This window comes from Gorilla gorilla, chromosome 4 (assembly GCF_029281585.2).
Source record: "Gorilla gorilla gorilla isolate KB3781 chromosome 4, NHGRI_mGorGor1-v2.1_pri, whole genome shotgun sequence".
Lineage (NCBI taxonomy): Eukaryota > Metazoa > Chordata > Mammalia > Primates > Hominidae > Gorilla > Gorilla gorilla.
Genome location: NC_073228.2, coordinates 83409154 through 83432904, shown reverse-complemented (window position 1 = coordinate 83432904; position 23751 = coordinate 83409154). Strand labels below are relative to the sequence as shown.

Below are 23751 nucleotides of genomic sequence, written 5' to 3'. Positions count from 1 at the left end.
GATAGCTTTCTTTTGTATTTTTATTATAATTCATTTTATTACAATTTAATTATCTTTATAATACACTTGTTTCTTAACCTCTGGCTTTCATTCTATCCTTTTCTCCTCATAAGTACATACATTTTAAAAATAAGGATCATTTCCAAAGATCCTTAGGAAAATTGGGAATTATTCAGTATTCCTCACAGAAGTTGAGAGGCTTTTTTTTTTTCCTGTGAAGTAGTATTTTTTTAGTGATTTCTCTATTGCCATGGTGAGGCAAGCCAGATTAAATTATAGGATAATGTTTAATAGAATGTTCCAGAAAATTGTCTTATTTCTTATCTTTACTTTTGTGAATGGGTACAGAATCTGTGTATATTTATTTCATGAATTTCAGGATAACTGGCACAGAAAGGCCATAGTACTGTTCTCCAAAATGCAAATGTTTTAATTTACAAACTACTTGAAATGTTAGGTACTTCCTTTATTTTCCTTTCATTTTAAATATATTGTGCTTTTTTACAAATCATGTATAGTATGTACATCCAAAGTAGAGAATTAAGAGATATATCTAGATTCTACCACTGAATTTTTAAAAACAAGTTTACTGAGAGAGAATTCTCATACCATACAGTTTACCCATCGAACGTGTACAATTCATGGTCTCTTAATTTATTCACAGAGTTGCATAACCATCACCATCATCAATTGTAGGACATTTTCATGACCCTGAAAAGAATCAGCAATCTATTTTGTTTCCATAGATTAGCCCATTCTGGACACCACGTATCAATTGGATCACACAATGTGTGGTGGTCTTTTGTGACTGGCTTCTTCTACTTAGCATAACATTTTTAAGGTTCCTTGTGTTGTAACATGTATCAGTATTTAATTTCATCTTATTGCTGAGTAATTTTCCACTGTATGGACATACCACTAATTTATTTAGCCATTCATCAGTTGATGGACCTTTGGGTTGTTTCCATGTTTTGGCTATTATTAATCATGCTGCTGTGAACTTTTATTTACAAGTTTTTGTGTTTGTATATGTATTCCTTTCTCTTGGGTATATACATATGAGTTGAATTTCTGGGTCATATGGTAACACTATGCTTAACCTTTTGAGGAGCTGCCAGTCTGCTTTCCAAAGTGGTTGCACCATTTTACATTCCCATCAGCATTGTATGAGGGTTCTAATTTCTCCACATCCTTGCCAACATTTTTCATATTTTTGATTGAAAAAAGGATTCCAACCTAGAGGTATGAAGTGGTACCTCATTGTGGTTTTGATTCACATTTCCCTAATGATGAATGACTTTAAGCCTCTTTTTATGTGCTTATGAGCCACTTGTCTATCTTCTCTGGAGAAATATCTGTTCAAATCTTTTGCCCACATTAAAATTGGGTTGTCCTAAATTTCTGAATTTTAAGAGTTCTTCATATACCCTAAGTGTAAGTCCCTTATCAGATATGTTTCCAAATATTTTCAATGGCTTTCCTTTTTATTTTCTTTTTTATGATTTATTATGTTTTTAAAATTTATATAATTTTAAATTGTAGAGAGAAGGTCTCACTATGTTGTCCAGGCTGGTTTTGAACTCCTGAGCTCAAGCAATCCTCCCACCTCGGCCTCCCAAGTGTTGGGATTATAGGTGTAAGCCGCCATGCCCAGCCTCCTTTTCACTTTCTTGATGGTCTCTGTTCAAGCACAGAAGTTTCACATTTTGATGAAGTCCAGTTAATTGTTTTGTTTGTTTGTTTTGCAGTCACAAAGATTTATGGCTATGTTTTCTTCTAGGAATTTTATAGTTTTAGTTCTTACATTTAGCAGTTCTATTTTGTTACTTTTAGATATGACATTTGGTGAAGTCCACCTTTATTCTTTTGCATGTGGATATACCGTTTTCCCAGAACCATTTGTTGAAAAATCTATTCATTTCTCATTTAATTTTTTTTACACCCTTGTTGAAAATCAGTTGACCATAAAAGTGTGGGTTTGTTTTTGGATTCTCAGTTCTAATATATTGAGCTATGTCTATCCTTATGCCAGTAGCAAATCACATTTTAGGAAAATTCGTTTTCAGTCCTGTTGCTTATTACCAGTTGTCTTATGTAAGAATAGAAATTCAAGTAGCAGAATGTCTTTAATTTCACTTTTTGCTTCTTGAAGGAGTGTATGGCCAGCTTATGCCTTGCTGACTCCATGACATGATGAGAGTCAGGCTTACGAAGACAGATCCCATTAATTTTTTTTCTCCAGTCATACCTTTTGTCTCTCACCCAGTGCCTCTCTCTTCATTCCCATTTCCATCAAATCTTGGTCACAGGATATGCTGACTCCGTCTACTATTTACTGCATTATGTTTTTATTAACTCATTGTAAGTCATAGAGTCATGTGTAGATTTTAACTATCTATGAAGGGCAAGATTAAGTCTAGGCTGTCATCTTTCCTCATTGGAAATTGAGCTAATTCATCATGTTGCAGCTTACAGTTACATACTCTTTTGACCCAGCACCTGGTTCTCTTGTACACTCCCGGAGCTGAATCCTCTTCTTGGCACAGATACTACATTCTCAGAAACCAGAGTTCCCTGCATTTACCTCCTTTTGCTTAAATAGAGATGCATAGCTATGCTTTTATAGTTCAATACATAATTCATTGAATAAATACTTCAACCCATTCAAAGAACAACTTCCAGGAGTGCAGCAACTGGAAATCAGGTCATGTCCAGGCATTTATCAGAAACAAATGGTTGAATTAGTTGTATGAATTTCAAAATTTCAGAGCCAATTTGTATGATATGGAGAAGCATTTTGATACAACATAAAGATGAGATGCTCTTCCCTTCTCCATACAAATGAGCTTGAAGTAAGGTAAAGGGGAAATTGCATTTAATAGCTTAACACTCAAAGGACACTACATTTTTACTTCTGAGATTGTTAAAACTGATTCCATAATATTTTGTTAATTTTCTCACTGAGGAAATGGAAATTAAGATTGAATCCTAGATTGATTAATAAATATCCAAAGCTGCTTATCACTTTTAGAATTTCAGTTCATTGAAATCAGGTACAATGTCTGATTTTTGGTTATTAATCAAATATTTCTGGTTTTTTCAACTTTATGCTTCAAATTATATATCTCCTTCCTTCTTCATCTTCCTTATTTCATAACTCGGGGGACAAATTCTAAAAGCCTCACTGGCATAGTCATCAGAATTTGTAATCGAAAGGAACTTTTTCTAAACTTCCTCTGCAGTAGTTCTTACATCCTTCTCCTGGTTGTCTGCTGCTTCCCATTAGAGTTGTTTGTCATTAATAAATTAACCTCAACATTTTTTAGATCTTACTTTAAAGGAGATTAATTTCTTCTGGGTATGTTATTCTATTTCTTGTTGTCTCCTTGTTTAAATTTATTTTTCTGGTTATTTTTTCCTAACAAATTACCCAAAGTTGAGTGGCTAAGAACAACATTCGTTTAGTTCACCAATCTGTGGCTTGGGAAAACCTTGGCCGGGACAGCTTGTCTCTGCTCCCTTCAGCTTCACTTGGGATAAATCAAAGGCTGAGGGACTGGAATCATCTGAAGGTTTGTTCACTAAGATGTCTGTTGCTGATGGTGGCTATTGGTTGGAACTTTAGCTGGGGCAGGTTGCCCAAATATCTACATTGGAACTCCTAGGCTCTCTTTGTGGCCTAAGCTTCCTCACAACACGGGGGCTGGGGTCCAAGGGTGAGCAGTCTGCGGTAGAGAGCCTCTTCTAACTTAATGTTGGAAGCCACATGGTTATCACTTTTAACACTTTCTGTTCATTAGAAGCAAGTCACTAAGTTTCACCCATAGTCTATATATAGGATGAATGATTTTGCTTTTATTTTTATTGATGTATTTTTTTTTTAGACATGGTGTCTTATTATGTTACCCAGGCCGGCCTTGACCTCCATGGCTCAAGAATTCTTCCTGCCTCTGCCTCCCAAGTAGCTGAGACCACAGGAATGTGACACCACACCTGGCTTCCTTTGATTTTTTGTGGACCTGTATAATTGTACATATTTATGGTATACACAGTGATATTTTGATATGTGTAAACAATGTATAATGGTCAAATCAGGCTAATTAATATATTCCATCACCTCAAACATTTACCATTTCTTTGTGTTGTGAACTTTCAAAATCCTCTCCTCTAGCTTTTTAAATATTAGCTAGCCAAGCCAGGTGTAGTGGCACACACCTGTAATCCCAGCTGTTTGGGAGGCTGAGGCAGGAGAATGGCTTGAACCCCGGAGGCGGAGATTGCAGTGAGCTGAGATTGCACCACTGCACGCCAAGCCTGGGTGACAGAGCAAGACTCTGTCTCAAAAAAAAAAAAAAATTAGTTAACCATATTCACCCTATAATGCAACAGAACACTAGAATTCATTCCTCCTATGTAACTGTAATCTTGTATCCATTAACCAGCCTCTCCCCATCTTCTACTCCCCTTTACCTTTCTCAGCCTCTAATACCCACAGTTCTACTCTCTACTTCCGTGAACTTTTTTTTAAATTTTAGCTCCCACATGAGTGAAAACATGCAGTAGTTATTTTTCTGTGCTTGAATTATTTCACTTAGTGTCACTTAATGTCCTCATCCATGCTGTAAATGACATGATTTTATTCTTTTTTTATGGCTGAATAGTATTCCACTGTGGACATATACCACATTTTCTTTACTCATCAACCACATTGATCTGTCGATGAACATTTAGGTTGATTCTGTATCTTGGTTGTTGTGAATAGCGCTGCAATCAACATGGGAATACTGGTATCCCTTTGATATGCTGATTTTCTTTCTTTTGGATAAATACTTAGTAGTGGGATTGTTGGATCATATGACACTTCTATTTTTAGCTTTTTAAGAAACTTCCATGGTTATACTAGTTTACGTTCCCTCCACGAGTGCATAAGAGTTTTCTTTTTCTCTCCAACCTCGCCAGGATTTTTTACTTCTGGTTTCTTTGTTTTTTGTTTTTTGATTTTTTTGATAGTAGCCATTCTGTGGTGAGACGATATCTTATTTGGGATTTTGTTTTCATTTTCCTGTTAGTGATGTTGAGTACTTTTCCATACATTTGTGGACATTCATATGTCTTCTTTTTAGAAATGTCTATTTAAATTCTTTGTCCACATTTCAAGGGGGATTATTAACAATTTTTACTGTTGAGTTGTTTGAGTTCCTGGCATATTCTAGATATTAGACCTTTCTCAGATGAATAGATTTGTAAATATTTTCTCCCAGTCTACAATTGTTGGTTGTTTCCTTCACTTTGTTGATTGTTTCCTTTGCTGTGAAGAAACCTAATTTTAATATAGCTTTACTTATGTATTTTTATTTTTATACCTGTGCTTTTTTTTGCATATGCCCGTGATAACTTAGCTATAAAATCTTTGCCTTGACCAATGTCCTGAAGCATTTTCCATATATTTTCTTGTAGTAGTTTTATAATTTTGGATCTCATGTTTAAGTCTTTAATCTATTTTGAGTTGATTTTTGTATATGGTGAAAGATAGGGACCTGGTTTCATTCTTCTTTTTACAGATACCCACTTTTCCCAGCCCCATTTGTTGAAGAGAGGGTTCTTTCCCCAATGTATGTTTTTGATACTTTTGTTGAAAATCAGGTGTCTGTAAATATGTGGATTTATTTCTGCGTTCTCTATTCTGTTCCATTGGTTTAATTTTCTATTTTTATACCAAGACCTTGCTCTTTTGGTTACTGTAACCTTGTAATATATTTTGAAGTCAGGTGGAGTGATGCCTCCAGCTCTGTTCTTTTCCCTCAGGCTTGGCTTGTATAGTCTAGCCTTTTTGCAGTTCCATATGAATTTTAGGATTGTTTTTTCCATTTCTGTGAAGAATGTTATTGGTGTTTTTTTGTTGCAAGTTATAAAGGGCATTTTATTTTTATCTTATTCTTTCTCTTTCTTAACTTGCAGATTCAGGGAGTACATGTGCCGGTTTGTTACACAGGTATATTGCATAATGCTTAGGTTTAGGGTGCAGTTGAACCTATCACCCAGGTAATGAGCATAGTACCTGGCATGTCATTTTTCAACCATTGTCCAACCCAGTCCCCCTTCTTATAGTCCCCACTGTCTATTGCTCCCATCTTTATGTCCATGTGTACCCAATGTTTAGCTCCCACTTATAAGTGAGAACATGTAGTATTTGGTTTTCTGTTTCTGCATCAGTTTGCTTAGGATAATGGCCTCCAGCTGCATCCATGTTGCTGCAAAGGGCAGTATTTTGTTCTTTTTATAGTTGCATAGTATTCTATATTGTATATGTGCTACATTTTCTTAATCCAGTGCATCATTGATGAGCTTCTGGTTTTATTCCATATCTTTGCTATTGTGAATAGTGCTGCAGTGAACATTGGGTGCATGTGTCTTTTTGGTAGAATGATTTTTTGGTGATGGGAAGTGGATATTTAACCAACTAATGGGATTGCTGGGTTGAATGGCAGTTCTACCTTTAGTTCCATGAGAGAAACCTCCAAACTGCTTTCCACAGTGGCTGAACGAATTTACCATTTTCTCCAATAGTGTATTAGAATTCCCTTTTCGCTGTAGCAGCTCTGCCAAAATCTGGGTTGTTGTTGCTTATTTTTTGACTTTTTAGTAATAGCCATTATGTCTGGTGTGAGATGGTATGTCATTGTGGCTTTGATTTGCTTTTCTCTGATGATCAGTGATGATGAGCATTTTTTCATATGTTTGCTCTCCACTTTTATGTCTTTTTTTGAGAAGTGTCTGTTAATGTATTTTGCCCGCTTTTATATATATTTTTTAAATTCTTGTTTGTTAATTTAAGTTCCTTATAGGTTCTGGATGTTAGAACTTTGTTCAATGCATAGCTTGTAAATACATTCTTTCGTTGTTTAGGTTGCCTATTTAGTCTCTTGAATGGTTCCTTTTCCTATGCAGAAGCTCCTTTGTTTAACTAGGTCCCAATTTTTCTTTTCTTTTTTTTTTCATTAACAAAATTTTTATTTAATAAATGGTTAAAATCGCAGTGCCAAAAATACATTCACATTTAGCAATTTCGCTGAAAGGAAGAAACTACAGAATGCACGGTTTCAGAAAGCTATTTTAAGTTATTTACAAATAAAGTATCTAAAACTCAAAAACAGGCTCTATATGCTATATCTAGTTTATCCCTTCCTGGACAAAATTTCTGTTATTTGGGCAAATTCTTAAACCATGGTTTAAACCGTAATGGTTACAAACCACAAACACATCCATTCAAAGACTGAAACCGTTTTTATCCGGTCAGTGGCAAAACTGTTGAAAGGGCAATAGTTGAAGCTGTTGGGTTTTATATAGTGTGAACTCTGATAAATATTCCTACCAGGACTAAAACACAGCACACTTTGCAGGCATGGCTGACTCACAAAGGTTGTAACAAACAAGAACTACTCTTCACTCGACACCGTGGCTCAGAGGCCACCGAGAAGCACGAGTGACTGACAGCTCCTCTGCTTACAAACGAATGAAACCCAAAGTGGATGTCGTTCTCACAGCACTGAAAGTGCTTCAGGACTCACACTGATCCAGTACTAACTTTCTTCCCTATTTTACACATATTTTTCTACTGTCCAGTGGAAATCATTTTCTGTTTTGGCTAAACAACAAATACTAGTTTATAACAGGAATGGTAAAATCTGTGAGAATTCTGCTCAATTTAATACAAGATCACTACTTTCTTTAGAATGGTTTCTGCGTGTTTCTATGTCACCCTCTGTATTTTTAGCTTCCAGTTTCCTGGTAGGGAATAAGTTCTCCTTCCCAGTCACACTCAGGGTCATTTACACGTTTCTGGGATGCCCTCGCTCGTCCATGGAGGCCAGGTGCGTGCAGTGACTCACTCTGCCTCTTCCCTCTTCTCAGGACCAGTCCCCGAACCTTCTGCCTTGCAGATCCTCCTGTTTCCGCCACACTCTCGCGCTCGGAAGCGAGCTCCTGGATCATACAGCTGCAAGGCTGGCCGGTCCTTGTTTGCCAGTCGCTCTTTTCTGGGTGCTGGACTGTCGTCACACCTCTGCGCTCTTCCCCGTCTCTCCATGGCCTCCCCCGGAGCCCCGCTGTCCTGGCTCCCCTTCTTCCCTCTGTCTTGGCCAGGTCCTTTCCCCCGTCTCTGCTCATCCTCACTCCTTCTGGAAAGCCGGTCAGGCTCGTGGTGAGCTCTGTGCCTCCTGCCGTCATCCACATGGTGTCTTTGTGCTTCAGATTCTTGTTCTTGAGATCTCTCCACATCCCTGTGCTCTTTATCACTGCCGCTGTGTGACGTCTTCTGGGGCTCCTCCAGCGAGCCTTCCACGGGCCTGGCTTTTACGACTGCACCGGGGGCACAGGATTCCTGCTTGCCACCTCCAGTATCAATCTCCTCTTCTCTTTCTTTTGGTTTCTCTGTGGTTGGTTCCTCTCCCTTTTCTGGTTTCTTAAGAAGCTTAATCCTTACTTCTTTCTCTGCAATTTTCTTCTGTTTATCTGTCTCTTTTTTTTTTTGCATCTTTCTTCTTCTCTTCTTTTTTCCTCTTCCCGCAAACGTTTCTTTTCTAACTCTCTCCTTCTCCGTTCTTCTCGCTTCTCTTCTCGAATTCTCTGCTTTTCTAATTTTCTATTTTTAATATATTCCAAAAGAGGTGTGGTTCTTCTAGCAATGAGCTCTCTTGTCTTCGCCTCCATCTCCCCCAGCAGAGTCTCAGGGTTGGCACTGGTCTTCTCTTCCTCCACACAGTAGGTTTCTAAAAACTTCTTATATTCTGGATCTTTGCTGTCAAGGAAGATATATCCATCAAAACGATCTCTAAAAAGAAGGATGTCATCAGGATTCCTAAAATTAATGTATGCTCTTGAGTAGAGATGAGGATAAAGACTCAGGTCGGCGGCGAGGAACTCGAAGTAGTCGTGTGCTGGCAGTGGGCGCAGCTGCTCCTCCAGCTGTTCCTTGGTGAGGCCCGGAGGCAGGCGGCGGATGACCACCTGCGGGGAGCGCGCGGCCGTTCCCACCGGGGCGGAGCGTGGACAAGCAGCTCAAAAGGCACCGCGTACCGCGCTGGGAGGCCCGGCCCCCGCCCCTCCCTCCTCTCCCTCCCCTCCCTCCCCTCTAGGTCCCAATTTTTCATTTTGACTTTTGTTGCAATTGCTTTTGAGGGCTTATTCATAAATTATTTTCAGAGGCTGATTTCTAATAGTGTATTTCTTAGGTTTTCTTGTAGGATTTTTATAGTTAGAGGTCTTACTTTTAAGAATGTAATTCAGCTTTCATTAATTTTTGTATGTGGTGATAGCTAGGGGTCAAGTTTCATTCTTCTGTGTATGGATAACCAGTCATCCCAGCACCATTTATTGAATAGGGAGTCCTTTCCCCATTGCATATTTGTGTCGGCTTTGTCAAAGACCCAATGGTTGTAGGCATGTGGCTTTATTTCTGGGCTCTCTGTTCTGTTCCATTGGTCTATGTGTCTGTTTTTGTGCCAGTACCGTGCTGATATGTTTAGTGTGGGGTTTGTTTACTGTAGTATAGTTTGAAGTTGGGTAATGTGATGCATCAGGCTTGGTTCTCTTTGCTTAGGATGGCTCTGGGTGTTTGGGCTCTTTTCTGATTCCATATGAAATTTTAGAATAGTTTTTTCTAATGCTGTGAAAAATGACATTAGTAGTTTGATAGGAATGGTATTGAATCTGTAGATTGCTTTGGGCAGTATGGCCATTTTAATGCTATTGATTTTTCCAATTCATGAGCATGGAATGTTTTGCCATTTTTTTGGTGTCATCTATTTGGTGTCATGATTTTTTTCAGCAGTGTTTTGTAGTTCTCCTTGTAACCACCTTTCATCTCTGTAGTTAGATGCATTCCTAAGTATTTTGTTTTTTTGTGTGTGTGGCTATTATAAATTGGATTACATTCTTGATTTGTCTCTCAGCTTGAACTTTATTGGTATATAGAAATGCTATGGATATTTTTACATTGATTTTTGTGTCCTGACTGAAGTCATTTATCAGTTCCAGGATAAACTGGCAAAGTCTTTAGAGTTTTTTAGGTACAGAATCATATCATCAGCAAAGAGAGATAGTTTGGCTTCTTTTCCTTTTTGGATGCCTTTTCTTTCTTTCTTTTTCCTGATTGCTCTGGCTAGGAGTTCCATTACTATGTTGAATACATACGGTGAGAGTGGGCATCTTTGTCGTGTTCCAGTTGGCAAGGGGAATGCTTCCAACTGTTTTTGTTCTTTTTTCTTTAATTTTTTTCTTTACTATTTTATAGAGACAAGGTCTCACTGTGTTGCCCAGCCTGGTCTCAGACTCCTGGCCTCAAGTGATTCTCCTGTCTTCGCCTCCCAACATGCTGGGGTTACAAGCATGAGCCACTGCACTTAGCCCCCACTTCCAGCTTTTGCCCATTCTGTATGGTTTCAGCTGTGGGTTTGTTATAGAGTGGCCTTTATTATTTTGAGGTCTGTTTCTTTGATGCCTAATTTGTTGGGTGTTTTTTTCATGAAGGGATGATGGACGTTATTGAAAGCTTTTTTGCATCTTTTGAGTTGATCATATGGTTTTTCGTTTTCATTCTGTTTATGTGGTGAAACACATTTATTGATTTGTGTACTTTGAACCAATTGCATCACAAAAATAAAGCTGACTTGATTGTGGTGAAGTAAGTTTTTGATGTGTTGCTGGATTTTGTTTGCTGATATTTTATTGAGGACTTTGGTGTCTACATTCATTGGGGATATTGGGCTGTAGTTTTCTTTATTCATTGTGTCTTTGCTGGCTTTTAGTATCAAGATGATGCTGGCATCATACAATGAGTTAGGGAGAAGTATCTCCTCAATATTTTGGAATAGTTTCATTAGGTTTGTTAACAGCTCTTCTTTGTATGTCTGGTAGAAATTGGCTATGAGTCAGTCTGATCTGAATCTGTTTTTGGCTAGTAGGTTTTTTATTACTGATTCAGTTTCAGAGCTTGTTATTTGTCTGTTCATGATTTCAATTTCCTCGTGGTTCAATCTTTGTTGGTTTCCAAGGATTTATCCATTTCTCCCAGATATTCTAGTACAGTGGTGTTCGTTGTCGTCTCTGAGGGTCTTTTGTATTACTATGGGATTGGTTGTAATGTCATCTTTGTTGTTTCTGATTGTGCTTATTTAGATGTTCTCTGTTATTTATTTATTTATTTATTTAGCTAGCTAGTAGCCTGTCAGTATTTTTATCCCTTCAAAAAGCCAACTTTTGGTTTCACTGATCCTTTGTATGGATTTTTGGGCCTCAAGTTTTCTCAGTTATGCTCTAATTTTAGTTATTTCTTTTCTGTTGCCAGCTTTGGGGTTATTTTGTTCTTGTTTTTTAGTTCCTCTCGGCACAGTGTCAGATTGTTAATTACAGATCTGTCTGACTTTTCAACATATTTGTTTTGCACTATAAGCTTTCCTCTTATGCTGCTTTTGCTGTATCCCAGAAGTTTTGGTATGATGTTTCTTTTTGCTTATTACAAATCATTGTTTGATTTCTGCCTTAAATTCTTTCTTTTCCCAAAGTCATTTAGGAGCCAGTTGTTTGATTTCCATGTGATTGTGTGGTTTTCAGAGATCTTCTTGGTATTCATTTCTATTTTTATTGCACTGTGGTCCAAGAGAATGGTGTTGTGTGATTTCATTTTTTAAAAATTTATCATGACTTGCTTTATGGTCAAACATGTTGTTGATCTTGGAGTATGTTCTTTGTGCAGATGAGAAAAAAGTGTATTCTGTAGTTGTTTGGTGGAGTATTCTGTAGATGTCTGTTAGGTCCAATTAGTCAAGTGTTAAATTTAAGCCCAGAGTTTCTTTGTTAGTTTTTTGTCTCAATGATTTGCCTTAACACTATCAATGAGTTGTTGAAGATCCCCACTGTTATTGTGTGACTGAGTCTTTTGGTAGGTCTGGAAGTACTTGGTTGTTTTTGAATGTGGGTGCTCCAGTGTTGGGTGGGTATGTATTTAGGATAGGGATGTCTTCTTGGCGAAGTGAGTCCTTTATCATTGTGTAATGCCCTTCTTCATCCTTTTTTGGCTGTTGTTGGTTTAAAGTGTTTTATCTAAGAATAACAACCCCTTGCTTTTTGCATTTTATTTGCATGACAGATCTTTGTCCATCTCTTTACTCAGAGCCTGTGGGTGCCATTACATGTGAGATGTGTCTTTTGAATATAGCAGACTGTTGATTCTTATTGGTTTGTTTTATTTTAATTCAACTTGCCACTCTGTGCCTTTTAAGTGAGGCATTTAGACCATTGAATTCAGTATTAATATTTATATGTGAGATTTTGATTCCGCCATGATGTTTTTAGCTGTTTGCTTTGTACTCTCGATTGTGTAGTTGTGTAATAGGGTCTGTGGGCTATGTACTTAAGTGTGTTTTTGTGGTAGTGGGTATTGTTCTTTCTTTTCCATATTTAGAACTCCTTAAGAATCTCTTGTAAGTCTGGTCTAGCGGTAATGAATTTCTTTAGTGTTTGTCTGGAAAAGATTGTATTTCTCTGTCACTGATGAGGCTTAGATTGGAGTGGTATGAAGTTCTTGGCTGAAATTTCTTTAAGGATGCTGACAGCAGGCCCCACTTTCTGGCTTATAAGGATTTTGCCGGAAAGAGGTCAGCTTTTCACCTGATCCAGCTATTATAGCTGCCTGTGAGATTTTTCCTTTCATGTTGACCTTGGAAAGTCTGATGGGCTGTGTATCTTGGGGATGGTTGTAGAGGTTCTCTGAATTTCTTGAATTTTTCCATCAACCTCTGTAATGAGATTGGGGAAATTTCATGGACTATATCCTCAGATATGTTTTCCATGTTGCTTCCTCTCTCTCCTTCTCTTTCAGCCATGCCAATGAGTCATAGATTAGTGTCTTTACAAAATCCCACATTCCTCAGATGTTTTGTTCATTTTTAAAATTGCTTTTTCTTTATTTTTGTCTGACTGGGCTGACTCAAAAGACTGGTCTTTGAGCTCTGTAATCCTTCCCTCCGCTTGGTCTCATCTGGTTTTGAAGGTCCCTCCTGTGTTGAATTTTGCAGCTCCAGAAGTTCAGTTTGATTCTTTTTAAAAATGGCTCTGTCGTGTTTCAACTTTTGGATGGTTATACTGGCTTCCTTGGAGTGGATTTCAACTTTCTCTTTAATCTCATTGAGCTTTGTTGCCATTGAGATTCTGAATCACATGTCTGTGATAAAGCATGTCATTACACTTTAATCTGGTGAGAATTTATAGCTGGGGAGCTAGTGTGATTTTTTGGAGGTAATGAAATGCTCTGATTTGTTGAATTGCTAGAGTTCTTGTGCTGATTATTCCTCCTCTGAAAATGCTGATGTTTCTTTATCGTTTTGAAATTCCTGTCATTTGGATGGGGATTTTTGTTTTTATGTTCTTTTTTTTCTCTTGAGGGTTTGTGGTGTGTATTGTGTATAGTTGATTGGCCTTTTTTTCTGGGTGGTTTCAGATGGCCAGGACCCTACACAGGTTCCTTCCTTGTGGCTACTTTCCTACATTGGGTTTCACAGATGTGTGTTGAAGGTATATAATGATTTTTGTTTGGTGGTGTAATTCAGTCTGCAATCCAGGAGATGGTGCTCTAGAGTACGGGCTGGCATGCCTCTTTTCTATTTCAGCGTGTTGGCAGCAGTACTCTGGGGAAGGGGGAGAAGTAGGATTGGGAAGGCAAGAGATAACCCCCTCACCAAATCAGTTCCTGGAACTTGGGAGAGCCCCTTCCAATCACTGGTGCCACACCTGAATTTTGAGGGCTGCACACCTCCCACCCTTAGGGCAGCGGCCCAAGCCAAAAGTTAGGTTGCCGAGAGACCTAGAACTCTCTGGGGACGTGCTGGTTGTCTGGGCTTGGTAGAGTCAGAGCAGGTTGTAGAGTATGTCTGCGGATCTGCGGGTCGTCTGTTGATATAATGTGGGTCAAGGGGGGAGGATCCCCGGGCAGGGCTGTGGTTCTGTGGGTGTGCACCTGGTGTGGTGCCTGCAGCCCAGGGTTTTTTGCCCAGCAGATGGCTGTGGGGAGCACTTAGCTCGCACTCACCCAACCAGGCCTCCCTCCAGTGTCTGCCCCCAGGGCAGGCCCAACTAGGTAGTTTTGTCCCCCAGCCTTCCGTGCCCAGATCAACTGGACTGTTAGCTGTTTCAGGCAGTGGTGCTCCCTCAGGCAGAGGCTGTGGACAGACAGGTTACACCGTTCCTGGACAGATCTTGTAGAACAGGGTCCCCAACCTCCAGGTGGCAGACCAGTACTGGTCTGTGGCCTGTTAGGAACTGGGCCGCACAGCAGGAGGTGAGGGGAGGGCTGGTGAGTGAGCATTACCACGTGAGCTTCGCCTCTTGTCACATCAGCAGCGGCATTAGATTCTCATAGGAGCGCGAGCCCTGTTGTGAACTGTGCACATGAGGGATCTAGGTTGCGTGCTCCTTATGAGAATCTAATGCCTGACGATCTGAGGTGGAACAGTTCCATCGCGAAACCATCCCCACCCCACCGTCTGTGGAAAAATTGTTTTCCACAATGCCAGCACCTGGTGCCAAAAAGGTTGGGGACTGCTGTTGCAGAGGGAGCACACCCGGCTCCCACACTGGCATATGAACTTGGGCCCTCTCTTCTCGGCATTGTGAGAGAGAAAGCTACTCCTCTTCTTGAGCTCAGGCCACAGATACCAGCTCAGTATACTTGAGCAGTGTGCTTGAATCCTGGGGGTATTGAGACCAGGTTCATGACTTTGTCTTCTGGTCTCATTGGGTTGAGCTTTGGCTGTGCTGAGGGTGGGGGCTGAACTGCTCCCAGGCCTCCGGCAAAGCACTCAGATGGGGCAGTGGAGGCTGTGCTGTGTGCTTACCCTTGCGTGAGTAGCTAGGCAGGGGCCTTGGGAGGGGCTGGTGGACAAGAAGGTACACAGACCAGATATGCTGCAGTCCCATGGTAAATGCAGCCCTACTGTCTTCTGGCCTGGCAGTAAGCAGGAGCTAGAGTCACTCAGAGCAAGATGGAGAGCCTTGGGGGATGGGTGCGTATGGTCATGTTTTGCTGCAGCTGTACCAGGTGCAAAACCTTCTGGGCTGTATGCGGGTTTGAGCTCTGCCTCTGCCTATTCGCCAGCCAGTTCCTCTTGCCAGTTCAGATGTCTGTGTGGGTCCAGGGATCTCTGGGAGCTAGTATCCCAGAGTTCGTTGGTGGGAGTGTGGTGCTGCACAGTTCCTTCACCCACCCCTTCCTTAGTTTCTGGATTGGGAGGTAATCCTGGTGCTTGGTGACTCTGTGCAGGCTTCCCAGATTTATTCCTCTTCAGCCTTGATGCCTGCATTACCTATCAAATTTCAGTGTTTTCTCTCCAAAGACCTACTCCAAGTGTGATAATTTACTTGATATTTTGGTTTCTCTCTCACAGAGAGGCATTTCCTGGCTGCATGTGGTGACCATCTTGTCTTCCCCTAAAAACATCAAAATTGGTATTTAATAGAGCTTGCGTTCAATCTGTAGACTGCTTTCAGTAATAAGGTCATTTAACCAATATTCTTCCAGTCCGTGAGCATGCAATATCTTTCCATGTTTGTGTCCTCTACAATTTCTTTTGTCGGTGTTTTGTAGTTTTTTTTTTTTTTTTTTTTGGAAAGCTCTTTACAAAATCTCTCTGGTTAACTTTATTCTGAGCCATTTTATTATTTTGTAGCTAGAATAGTGGGACGGCCTTCTTGATGTCTTTTTATGCTAGTTGATTATTAGTGAATAGAAATGTTACACATGCTATTGGCATTATTTTTGTATGCTGATTTTGTGGCCTGCACCTTTGCTGAATTCTTTAGTTCTAACAGGCTTTTTTAGTGGCATGTTTATGGTTTTCTGTATATGAGATCAGGTCATGTGCACAGGGAGACAATTTGACTTTCTGTTTTCCAATCTGGATCCCCTTTATTTCTCTGACAATTTTTGTATCTGCATCCTTCAGGGATATTGGCATGTAGTTTTCTTTGTTGTTGTGTCTTTGTCTGGGTTTGGCCTTAGAGTAATACTGACCTTTAGAATAAACTAGGAAGATTTTGGAATAATTTATGAAAAATTGGTGTTAGTTTTTCCTTAAAAGTTTAGTAGAATTCAGAGTAACTTACCCAGTTTTAGACCTTTCTTTGTTGGTAAACTTTATTACTGATTCAATTAAATTACCGTTATTGGTCTGTCCAGGTTTCCTTTTCTTCTTGGTTCATTCTTGCTGGTTATGCAGTTCCAGGAATGTATCCATTTTCCATACGTTTCCAGTTTGTTGGCATATAGTTGTTCATAATAGTCTCTCATGACTCCATGTATTTCTTTGCTATCTCCTTTTATGTTTCCCTCTTTATTTACTTGAGTTTTCTCTTTTTTTCTTGTTTAATATGGTTTGCAGTTTTGCAGTCTTGAACTCCTGAGCTCAAGCAATCCCCCCACCTTGGCCTCCCAAAGTGCTAGGATTACAGGGATGAACCACTGCACCTGGCCCCTCTTTTTCAGTTTTAAAGGATAGCTTTGCTAGGTATAATATTCTTGACAGGCAGTCTTTTTCTTCCCGCATATTAAATATATCATGTCATTCTCTCCTATCCTCTAAGGTTTCTGCTGACAAATATGCTATTTGATATGGATTCCCTTGTATGTGACTTGGTGTTTTTCTCTTGCTCTTTGTCTTTGACTTTTGACATTTGACTCTGATGTGCCGCAGAGAAGACATTTTTTATTGTATTTCTTTGGGGATCTTTGAGACATCTGTATCCAGATGTTTACATCTCTCACAAGACTTGGTAGTTTTTCAGCTATTATGTCATTAGATAGGTTTTCTGTGCCTTTTCCCATCTCCTCTATTTCTGCAACTCCCAATATCCGAAAAAATTTTGGCTCATGATGGCCCATATATTACATACACTGTCTTCATTCTTTTTATTTTCTTTTTTTTCTTTTTGCTTTTTGTTTGCCTGGCCTCATATAAAGACCTCTCTTCAAGTTCAGAAATTCATTCTTCTACTTGATCTAGTCTATTGCCAACATTCTCAGTTGTTTTTATTTTATGTATTGAATTCTCAGTTCCAGGATTTCTGTTTGGTTCCTTTTAATGCTATCTTTTTCATTGTTGAATTTCTTATTTAGATCATAAATTGTTTTCCTGATTCATTTGTATTACCTATCTTTCCTATCAGGAATCTTTCCTGATTCCTTTGTATTATTGTGTATCTCACTATGTTTCCTTAAGATCATTATTTTGAATTTTATAGGTTTTGTTTTCTTTGGGATCTGTTACTGGAGAATTACTCTGTTCCTTTGGAGGTGTCATGTTTCTTTGATTTTTCATGCTTCTTGTGTCCTTAATGTTGATAACTGTGCAGCTGGTGTAACAGTCACTTCATCTAGTTTTAGGGGTTGACTTTTTTCTGTAGATGTATCTATGTTGTTGGTTGAATATGGTGCTCTGGCATTGATGATGGGTGGGTGCATTGGTGTGGTCTCCATATACTTATGCTTTCTTCTGCTGTAATCAACATCAGCGTCTGTAAGTTCCTCAGTGGCTTACAGTGTGGTTGTTAGTAGCAGGGGATGCTGTGGTGAGGCCTTGATGGTGATGGGGAGGACAGCAGGCCAGTCCTCAGGCACATTGATGGCATACACAAGGATGTATGTGTGATTGGCAGCACCAGGCCATGCTTCCCAGTTTTTGTGGCAGTGGGTTACCTGAGTGGGCTGGCCCTTGGGCCTCCAGGTGGTGTGTGCTGGGATCAGAGGTGGCAATAGCAGGCCAGGCCAAAGGATCTTGGTGACACTTGTGGCACTGGAGATGACAGTAGCAGCTGGGGGCCGGACCTTGGATCCCTTGGTAGCATGCATGGGCACTGGTAGTGGTGAAAGCAGGCTGCATGGGCATTTCTCTGGCCCCCTATGAGGAACATTTAGGTGGGTACCTAAGGCAGTGTGTGGAGCAGGCTTGTCCACAGGTTAACTGAAGACACGTTCAGGAGCCTTTGCCAGTGGCCGGTGAGGCAGCCCTGTCTTTATGCTCCTGGATGCCATGTGCAGGTGCCGGTGGGGCAGTAGGACTCTCCTTGGTATTAGTGGTAGACGGGGCCTGGGTAAAGGCACAGAGGCCTGGGTGGGGTGGGCTGCTCCTCAGGGTCCTGGACAGTGTATGTGAGCACTGATAGCAACAATAGCAGCAGCAAGCAAAGTGGCCTTGTCTTCAGGCTCTCATATGGCTCACATGGGCGCCACCCCTGGTGGGTTTGACAGGCTTGTTCTCAGGCTCCTGCATGGTACACTTGAGTGGGCCAGTCCTCCGGCCTCCTAAAGGTATGTACAGGTACGCACAGCACTGCCCCTGAAGGGGATAGGGCTGCTGGTGGTGGCAGTGGTGGCAGTCAGGTGGCTCCTAGGCTCTAGACAGCACACACTTAGGATCCCTTTGACCTAGAGTAGTTTCCCTGGTGGGCTATTAGGTGACCACCTATTTCCACAGGTATATGGTGCTGTGGGGCTAGGGATTTGGGGGAATCGGTCCTGGTTTTGAGATGATCCTGGCTGGGCTGGCTACCTCAGTTCCCTTTCCTTCTGTCATCAGAGGATCCCTATCAATTTCCTGCTGAATTCCAGTATACTCTCTTTGATGTTTTCCTCAAGGTGTGGTTACCTACTTGCTGTTTTGGTTTTTCTTTTTGAAAGAGGTGAGTGCTGGGTATTCCCAGTCAGCCATCTCGATGATGTCTCTGTCTATGCTGTGCATATTAAGGAATGTATAGACATGTTTTAAAACCTGCACAATTGACCCTATAACTATAATTTAAAAGATTTCTACCACTTGAAAAACACACTAATTTCTAATTATTACCTCTCACCCCACACACAGGTTTTATTTAATATGGCAGCAGACTCAGGCTTAAAGTGCAAGATCCTAACCTCCCACCACACACACACAAGTTTCATTTAATATGGCAGCAAGCTCAGGCTTGAAGTGCAAGATCCTACCATCTTTATCACAGATGGTAGGGATGCACCCTGGGTTTGGTTTCTGCGGTATAACCGCTTGGCATTTCTTGTCAACGCAAAGACGTAAGAACTAAAGGGACAACTTGTCTACCACTCACCCACCCAGGATTCTCCTAAACTGCCAGAGACCCTCCTATTGAACAGAGAGAAAATGGGAGTCACAAAGGGAATATTAGACCATAGAAATTCTGAAATACAGCCTGATGTGTGCTTCCGCTTACTTGATTTGGACTTCATGGGAACCATCCTCTGTGGCTTTTTGTGGTACCTTCTTGGCTCTTTGTTGTATCCTTTTCATAAGCAATGACCTGTGTTTTCAGCTAAGTAGTTTCTTCAGCCAGCTTCCTCCCTGTAGAACCTCTTAGGTCCTAAGGCCTCTTTTCATTTTTACTGTCTTGTTGTCTTTTAAGCCAAGCTAGCAAGCAGTGCTATTGTTACTATAATTCTCTTAGAGTCTCTTGTGAATTTTACTTGAGTTCTTGTCATTGGAAAAACCACTCGTCCCAATCTCTGAGATAAGCACTTCACCTTGTGCTTCCTGTGAAGGAAGCACACTGTTCTGTGTAGTAGGACAGTGCCTTAAGATGCTTATACCCTTAAGATCTTTAAGGGAATTTGAGGCACCACCTTAAATCTTTCTAAGGTCTTAAAATAGGGCCTTACACTGACAGTCTTGGCTTCACCTTCAGACTTTCTCCTGGCAGCACCCTGGATTTGATCTTATCTCAGGGGCCATTTATCTCAGCAATACAGATGCTCCTCAGATTAGGATGGGTTTATGTCTGGATGGCGTTTGCATTTGTTATGCCTGATATTTGCAATTTATAGGCCATCATAAATTGCAAATATCAGAAGTTATGGGTGGGTTTTCCATTTACGATAATTTCCATTTACAGTGACTTTATCCTGATGTAACCACCCCTGTAAGCCAAAAGGCTTACACATATCATTTCATTACTCAACACATATCATTTTCACAGTATTATAAAAAGTCAGAAAATGGTGAGTCGAACCATGCTAAGTCAAGGACTGTCTATATTTGGGAATCTGACATGTGGAGAGGCTATAAAAAGGATACCGAACCTAGAAAGTCCTGGTTCTTTTATATGTAGTAGTCTTTCTTTAGCTTATCTCTTGCATTGGTTTTACTTTCAGCGGCTGTGTAGTAACAGTGCCCTTTCCTTCAGGTTCCCATATCGTTTTCTTCACTATCCTTGAAGCCCTTCCTACCAGCTTCTTCGAGGCCCATCAGGCTTCCACTAACAGTCTCTTTAAAACTCTTCTTGTTTTTGTGCTTATTCTTCTGTAGGTCCTTTCAGCTTCTGATTAGCTCCGGTCCAATGGTAATCCTACATGTTTTAGTAGTTTTTGTTGTGTTGCTGTTGTGCAATCTATATGTAGTGTCAATATCTGTATCAGTTATTTCTTGGTGTATAAGAAAATGCAGTGTCTCAAAACAACATCTATTTTGTTCACAATCTGCAGTTTTAGGCAAGGCTCAGTGGGGCCAACTCACTTTTTCTTTACTTGGCATCAGCTGAGGTGACTTAAAGCTGGGGACTAGAATCATCTAAAGGCTTGTTTATTTACCTGTGCGGCATTCGAAGCTGGCTTTTGGCTGGGATGTTAGGTAGGGAAGTCAGCTCGAACACCTACCTACGTGAGGATTCACGGTGTGATCTGGGCTTTCTCATGGCATGTTGGCTGCATTTTAAGGACAAGCGTCCCTAGAGAGAGAGAGTCAGGTAGAAGCTGTGTGACGTTTTGTAACCAACTTTAGAAGTCACACAGCAGTTCTGCCACATTGTGTTCAGGAGAAACCGGTTGTCAATGCCAGCTTGTATTCAGGAGAGGGAATGTCATGGGAGAAGTGGCAAGCGATTTGTAGATGTTTTAAAACCACCACTTCACTTACCTTTATAAAATAAAAAACAATCATAATTATTTCCTCTAAAGGAAAGCAGTTATTTCCAACTCAGCACCACTGAAATTTCAGTGCAATTTTTTGTTGTCATTCTTTAATGTGCTCCGTTATTTTGTGTAAAGTAACAATGAATTACAAGATTGTGCTACTGAATTAAGGCATTTTTCTTCAGAAAAATGGTATAGATCATGCCACTGAACTTTTATACTGGGAGATGTGATTGCTTCTTAACTCCAAGTATCATTACTCTTTGAAATGTAACTCAAATTAGTGTAAGACATTTGCAGTTCAGCAAAAGGCTTATGGTATTGGAATCCTTTTTTTTTTTTTTCAAAATGTATTAATTAGACTCTTATTTTCAGAGTCCTATTATGGGAGCCATTTATTGACTCAGGCCCAAATAATTCAATATGATGCCCCTAAAACTTCTCTGCAAATTATGGAGAATGATAGTGGGTTAAAGGAATAAGAGACTTTGTGCTAAAGGGGTAACTTAGAGCCATTTTAAGGAGGAAAGCCATGAAACAGTCATAGGAAAACAGAAGTCTAAGATCAAGTCCAAATGTTGTGTGGCAAAGATGATGAAAGTAAAGGATGTATTTTTGTGAATTCTGGTGGTTTTAACTTTGTTTTTAATTTTCTGAGTAATCCAAGGGTCTGTATTTTATGAATCTACAACAGTATAGGTAACATTTTATTGCAACTGAATTTATTTCAAAAATTATTAGTTTTGGCTGGGCGCGGTGGCTCACGTCTGTAATCTCAGCACTTTGGGAGGCCGAGGCGAGTGGATCATGAGGTCAGGAGATCGAGACCATCCTGGCTAACACGGTGAAACCCCATCTACTAAAAATAAAAAATAAATTAAAAAAAATTTAGCCAGGGGTGGTGGTGGGCGCCTGTAGTCCCAGCTACTCCAGCTACGCAGGAGAATGGCCTGAACCCGGGAGGCAGAGCTTGTAGTGAGCCGAGATCCCGTCACTGTACTCCAGCCTGGATGACAGAGCGAGACTCCATCTCAAAAAAAAAAAAAAAAAAAAATTATTAGTTTTTTGTTAGACCATTCTCAGTCTACCTTCTTCATTACCAAACTATATTGTTTTACTCATGCAGATTGACCTTACAGAAGCACAGGAAACTGTACCTTCACGATGTCTACATCTGGATGCAGAGAATGAAGTTCTTCAACTTCAACAGACATTATTCTCTATGAAAGCAATACAAAAGCAATGTGAAACACTACAGAAGAATAAGAAGCAGCTGAAACAAGAAGTAGTAAACCTCAAAAGTTATATGGAAAGAAATATGTTAGAACGTGGTGAAGCTGAATGGCATAAACTGTTGATTGAAGAAAGAGCAAGGAAGGAGATAGAAGAAAAATTAAACGAAGCCATTCTCACCTTGCAGGTTGGTTTATTTATCTGTAATGTGCTTTCATTCATTTCGCTGCAAATTTTATTTTGGATATATACATTGTACATGTTTTCTCTACTTTCCTTACAGCAATTTGTTTGGTAGACTTCTAGAAGGAAGGTGGTATTTGTTTCTCCATTTAAATATTTTTGTTTCCATCATTCTTATAACTAAATTGATCTTCCATAAGAATAATTCTCACTAGAGAATCATTTAATTACTAAAGCCAGTTGGCATAAAACAAGACTAATAGAAAAAGTAAAAAAAAAAAATTGTGATTTAGAAATTATACCATACTCTTGAACTGCTTTTAAGTTACGTTGTTCCACTTTTAAAATTTTAACTTGGTTCTGTCATTCTTTGGAGAATTGTTCAACAATTCAGATTCAGTTATTAATTCAGTTGGTACTGGTGATAAATATGTTAAGCTTGAGCTTCTTTCTTTCTTCACATTTTTCTTAAAATTGTTCTCTGAATCACATACTTAAAATTGTTCTCTGAATCACTGACTCCAAACAAAAGGAAACAAATACACAGTAATTATTCAGGTTACAATTACTTTTAAAATGTTCCCTTTTAATTTATTTTAGAAACAAGCAGCAGTATCTCATGAACAGTTAGTACAGTTAAGGGAGGATAATACTACTTCAATAAAAACTCAGATGGAACTCAGAATCAAAGATCTGGAATCTGAAATCTCCAGAATGAAAACTTCACAAGCCGACTTTAATAAAACCGAATTGGAAAGATATAAGGAACTCTACCTAGAAGAAGTAAAAGTTAGAGAATCCTTGTCAAATGAACTCAGTAGGTAAGTCAATATGCAGAATCATAGAAAATAAGTTAAGCTCATTAATTTGCCTTCAAAAGCATGACTTTTAGTGAGACAGGTTCATGAGATTTGTGGGAAGTGAAAGCTAACTAGATCATACAATTTTGGAAAATTGTAAATTATAAATAGTAAATGAACTTAACCTTTAAGTAAAATTGAAAATAGTAAATGAACGTAACCTTTAAAATCTTAGTCCAGGACAGTTCCTGTCTCTCCTGTTTTTTGGTTTTATGTGGCTTCCCCCCACCCCTTAATATTCTTATATAGTTAACCTGATCTATTAGGGTTTCAGCTAAATATTTATGAAGCTTCATAATTTAGACAGTGATACCATTATAAAAATTGCTTGTCAGTATTCCCTTAATTCAAAATATTAATGAATTTAATTAATTTCTGGAAGACGACAGCTGAAAACCGAAAGGGTCAAGTACGACTACTCTGGACACATTCTGGCACTCAGTAAATTCACTGTGCTTGATTGTGATCATTAGAGGGTGCCTTGAGAAGAAGTGTCCTGTATAGTTTTTCCAATCC

At 39.6% G+C, this 23751-nt stretch overlaps 2 protein-coding genes across 11 annotated transcripts in view; one reads left to right on the top strand and one right to left on the bottom strand.

Annotated features, from left to right (window-relative positions):
* Window positions 1-23751, top strand: part of CCDC144A (coiled-coil domain containing 144A) — an 82202-nt gene that overhangs the window by 45756 nt on the left and 12695 nt on the right. For all 10 annotated transcript variants that reach the window (XR_010133870.1, XM_055386082.2, XM_055386081.2 and 7 more), the window contains 2 exons: window positions 22086-22379; window positions 22976-23196. Coding sequence is in view for 9 of the 10 variants with exons in the window: in XM_055386082.2 (XP_055242057.2) it covers window positions 22086-22379; window positions 22976-23196 (515 nt within the window). In the remaining variant the exon portion in view is untranslated. The remainder of the gene's footprint in view (window positions 1-22085; window positions 22380-22975; window positions 23197-23751) is intronic.
* LOC101127370 (regulator of nonsense transcripts 3A-like) lies at window positions 7805-17933 on the bottom strand. Its single transcript, XM_055389524.2, is given in 3 exon segments — window positions 7805-8527; window positions 8530-9056; window positions 17744-17933. Coding segments are annotated over 3 exon segments (1359 nt in total). The 3' UTR covers window positions 7805-7885.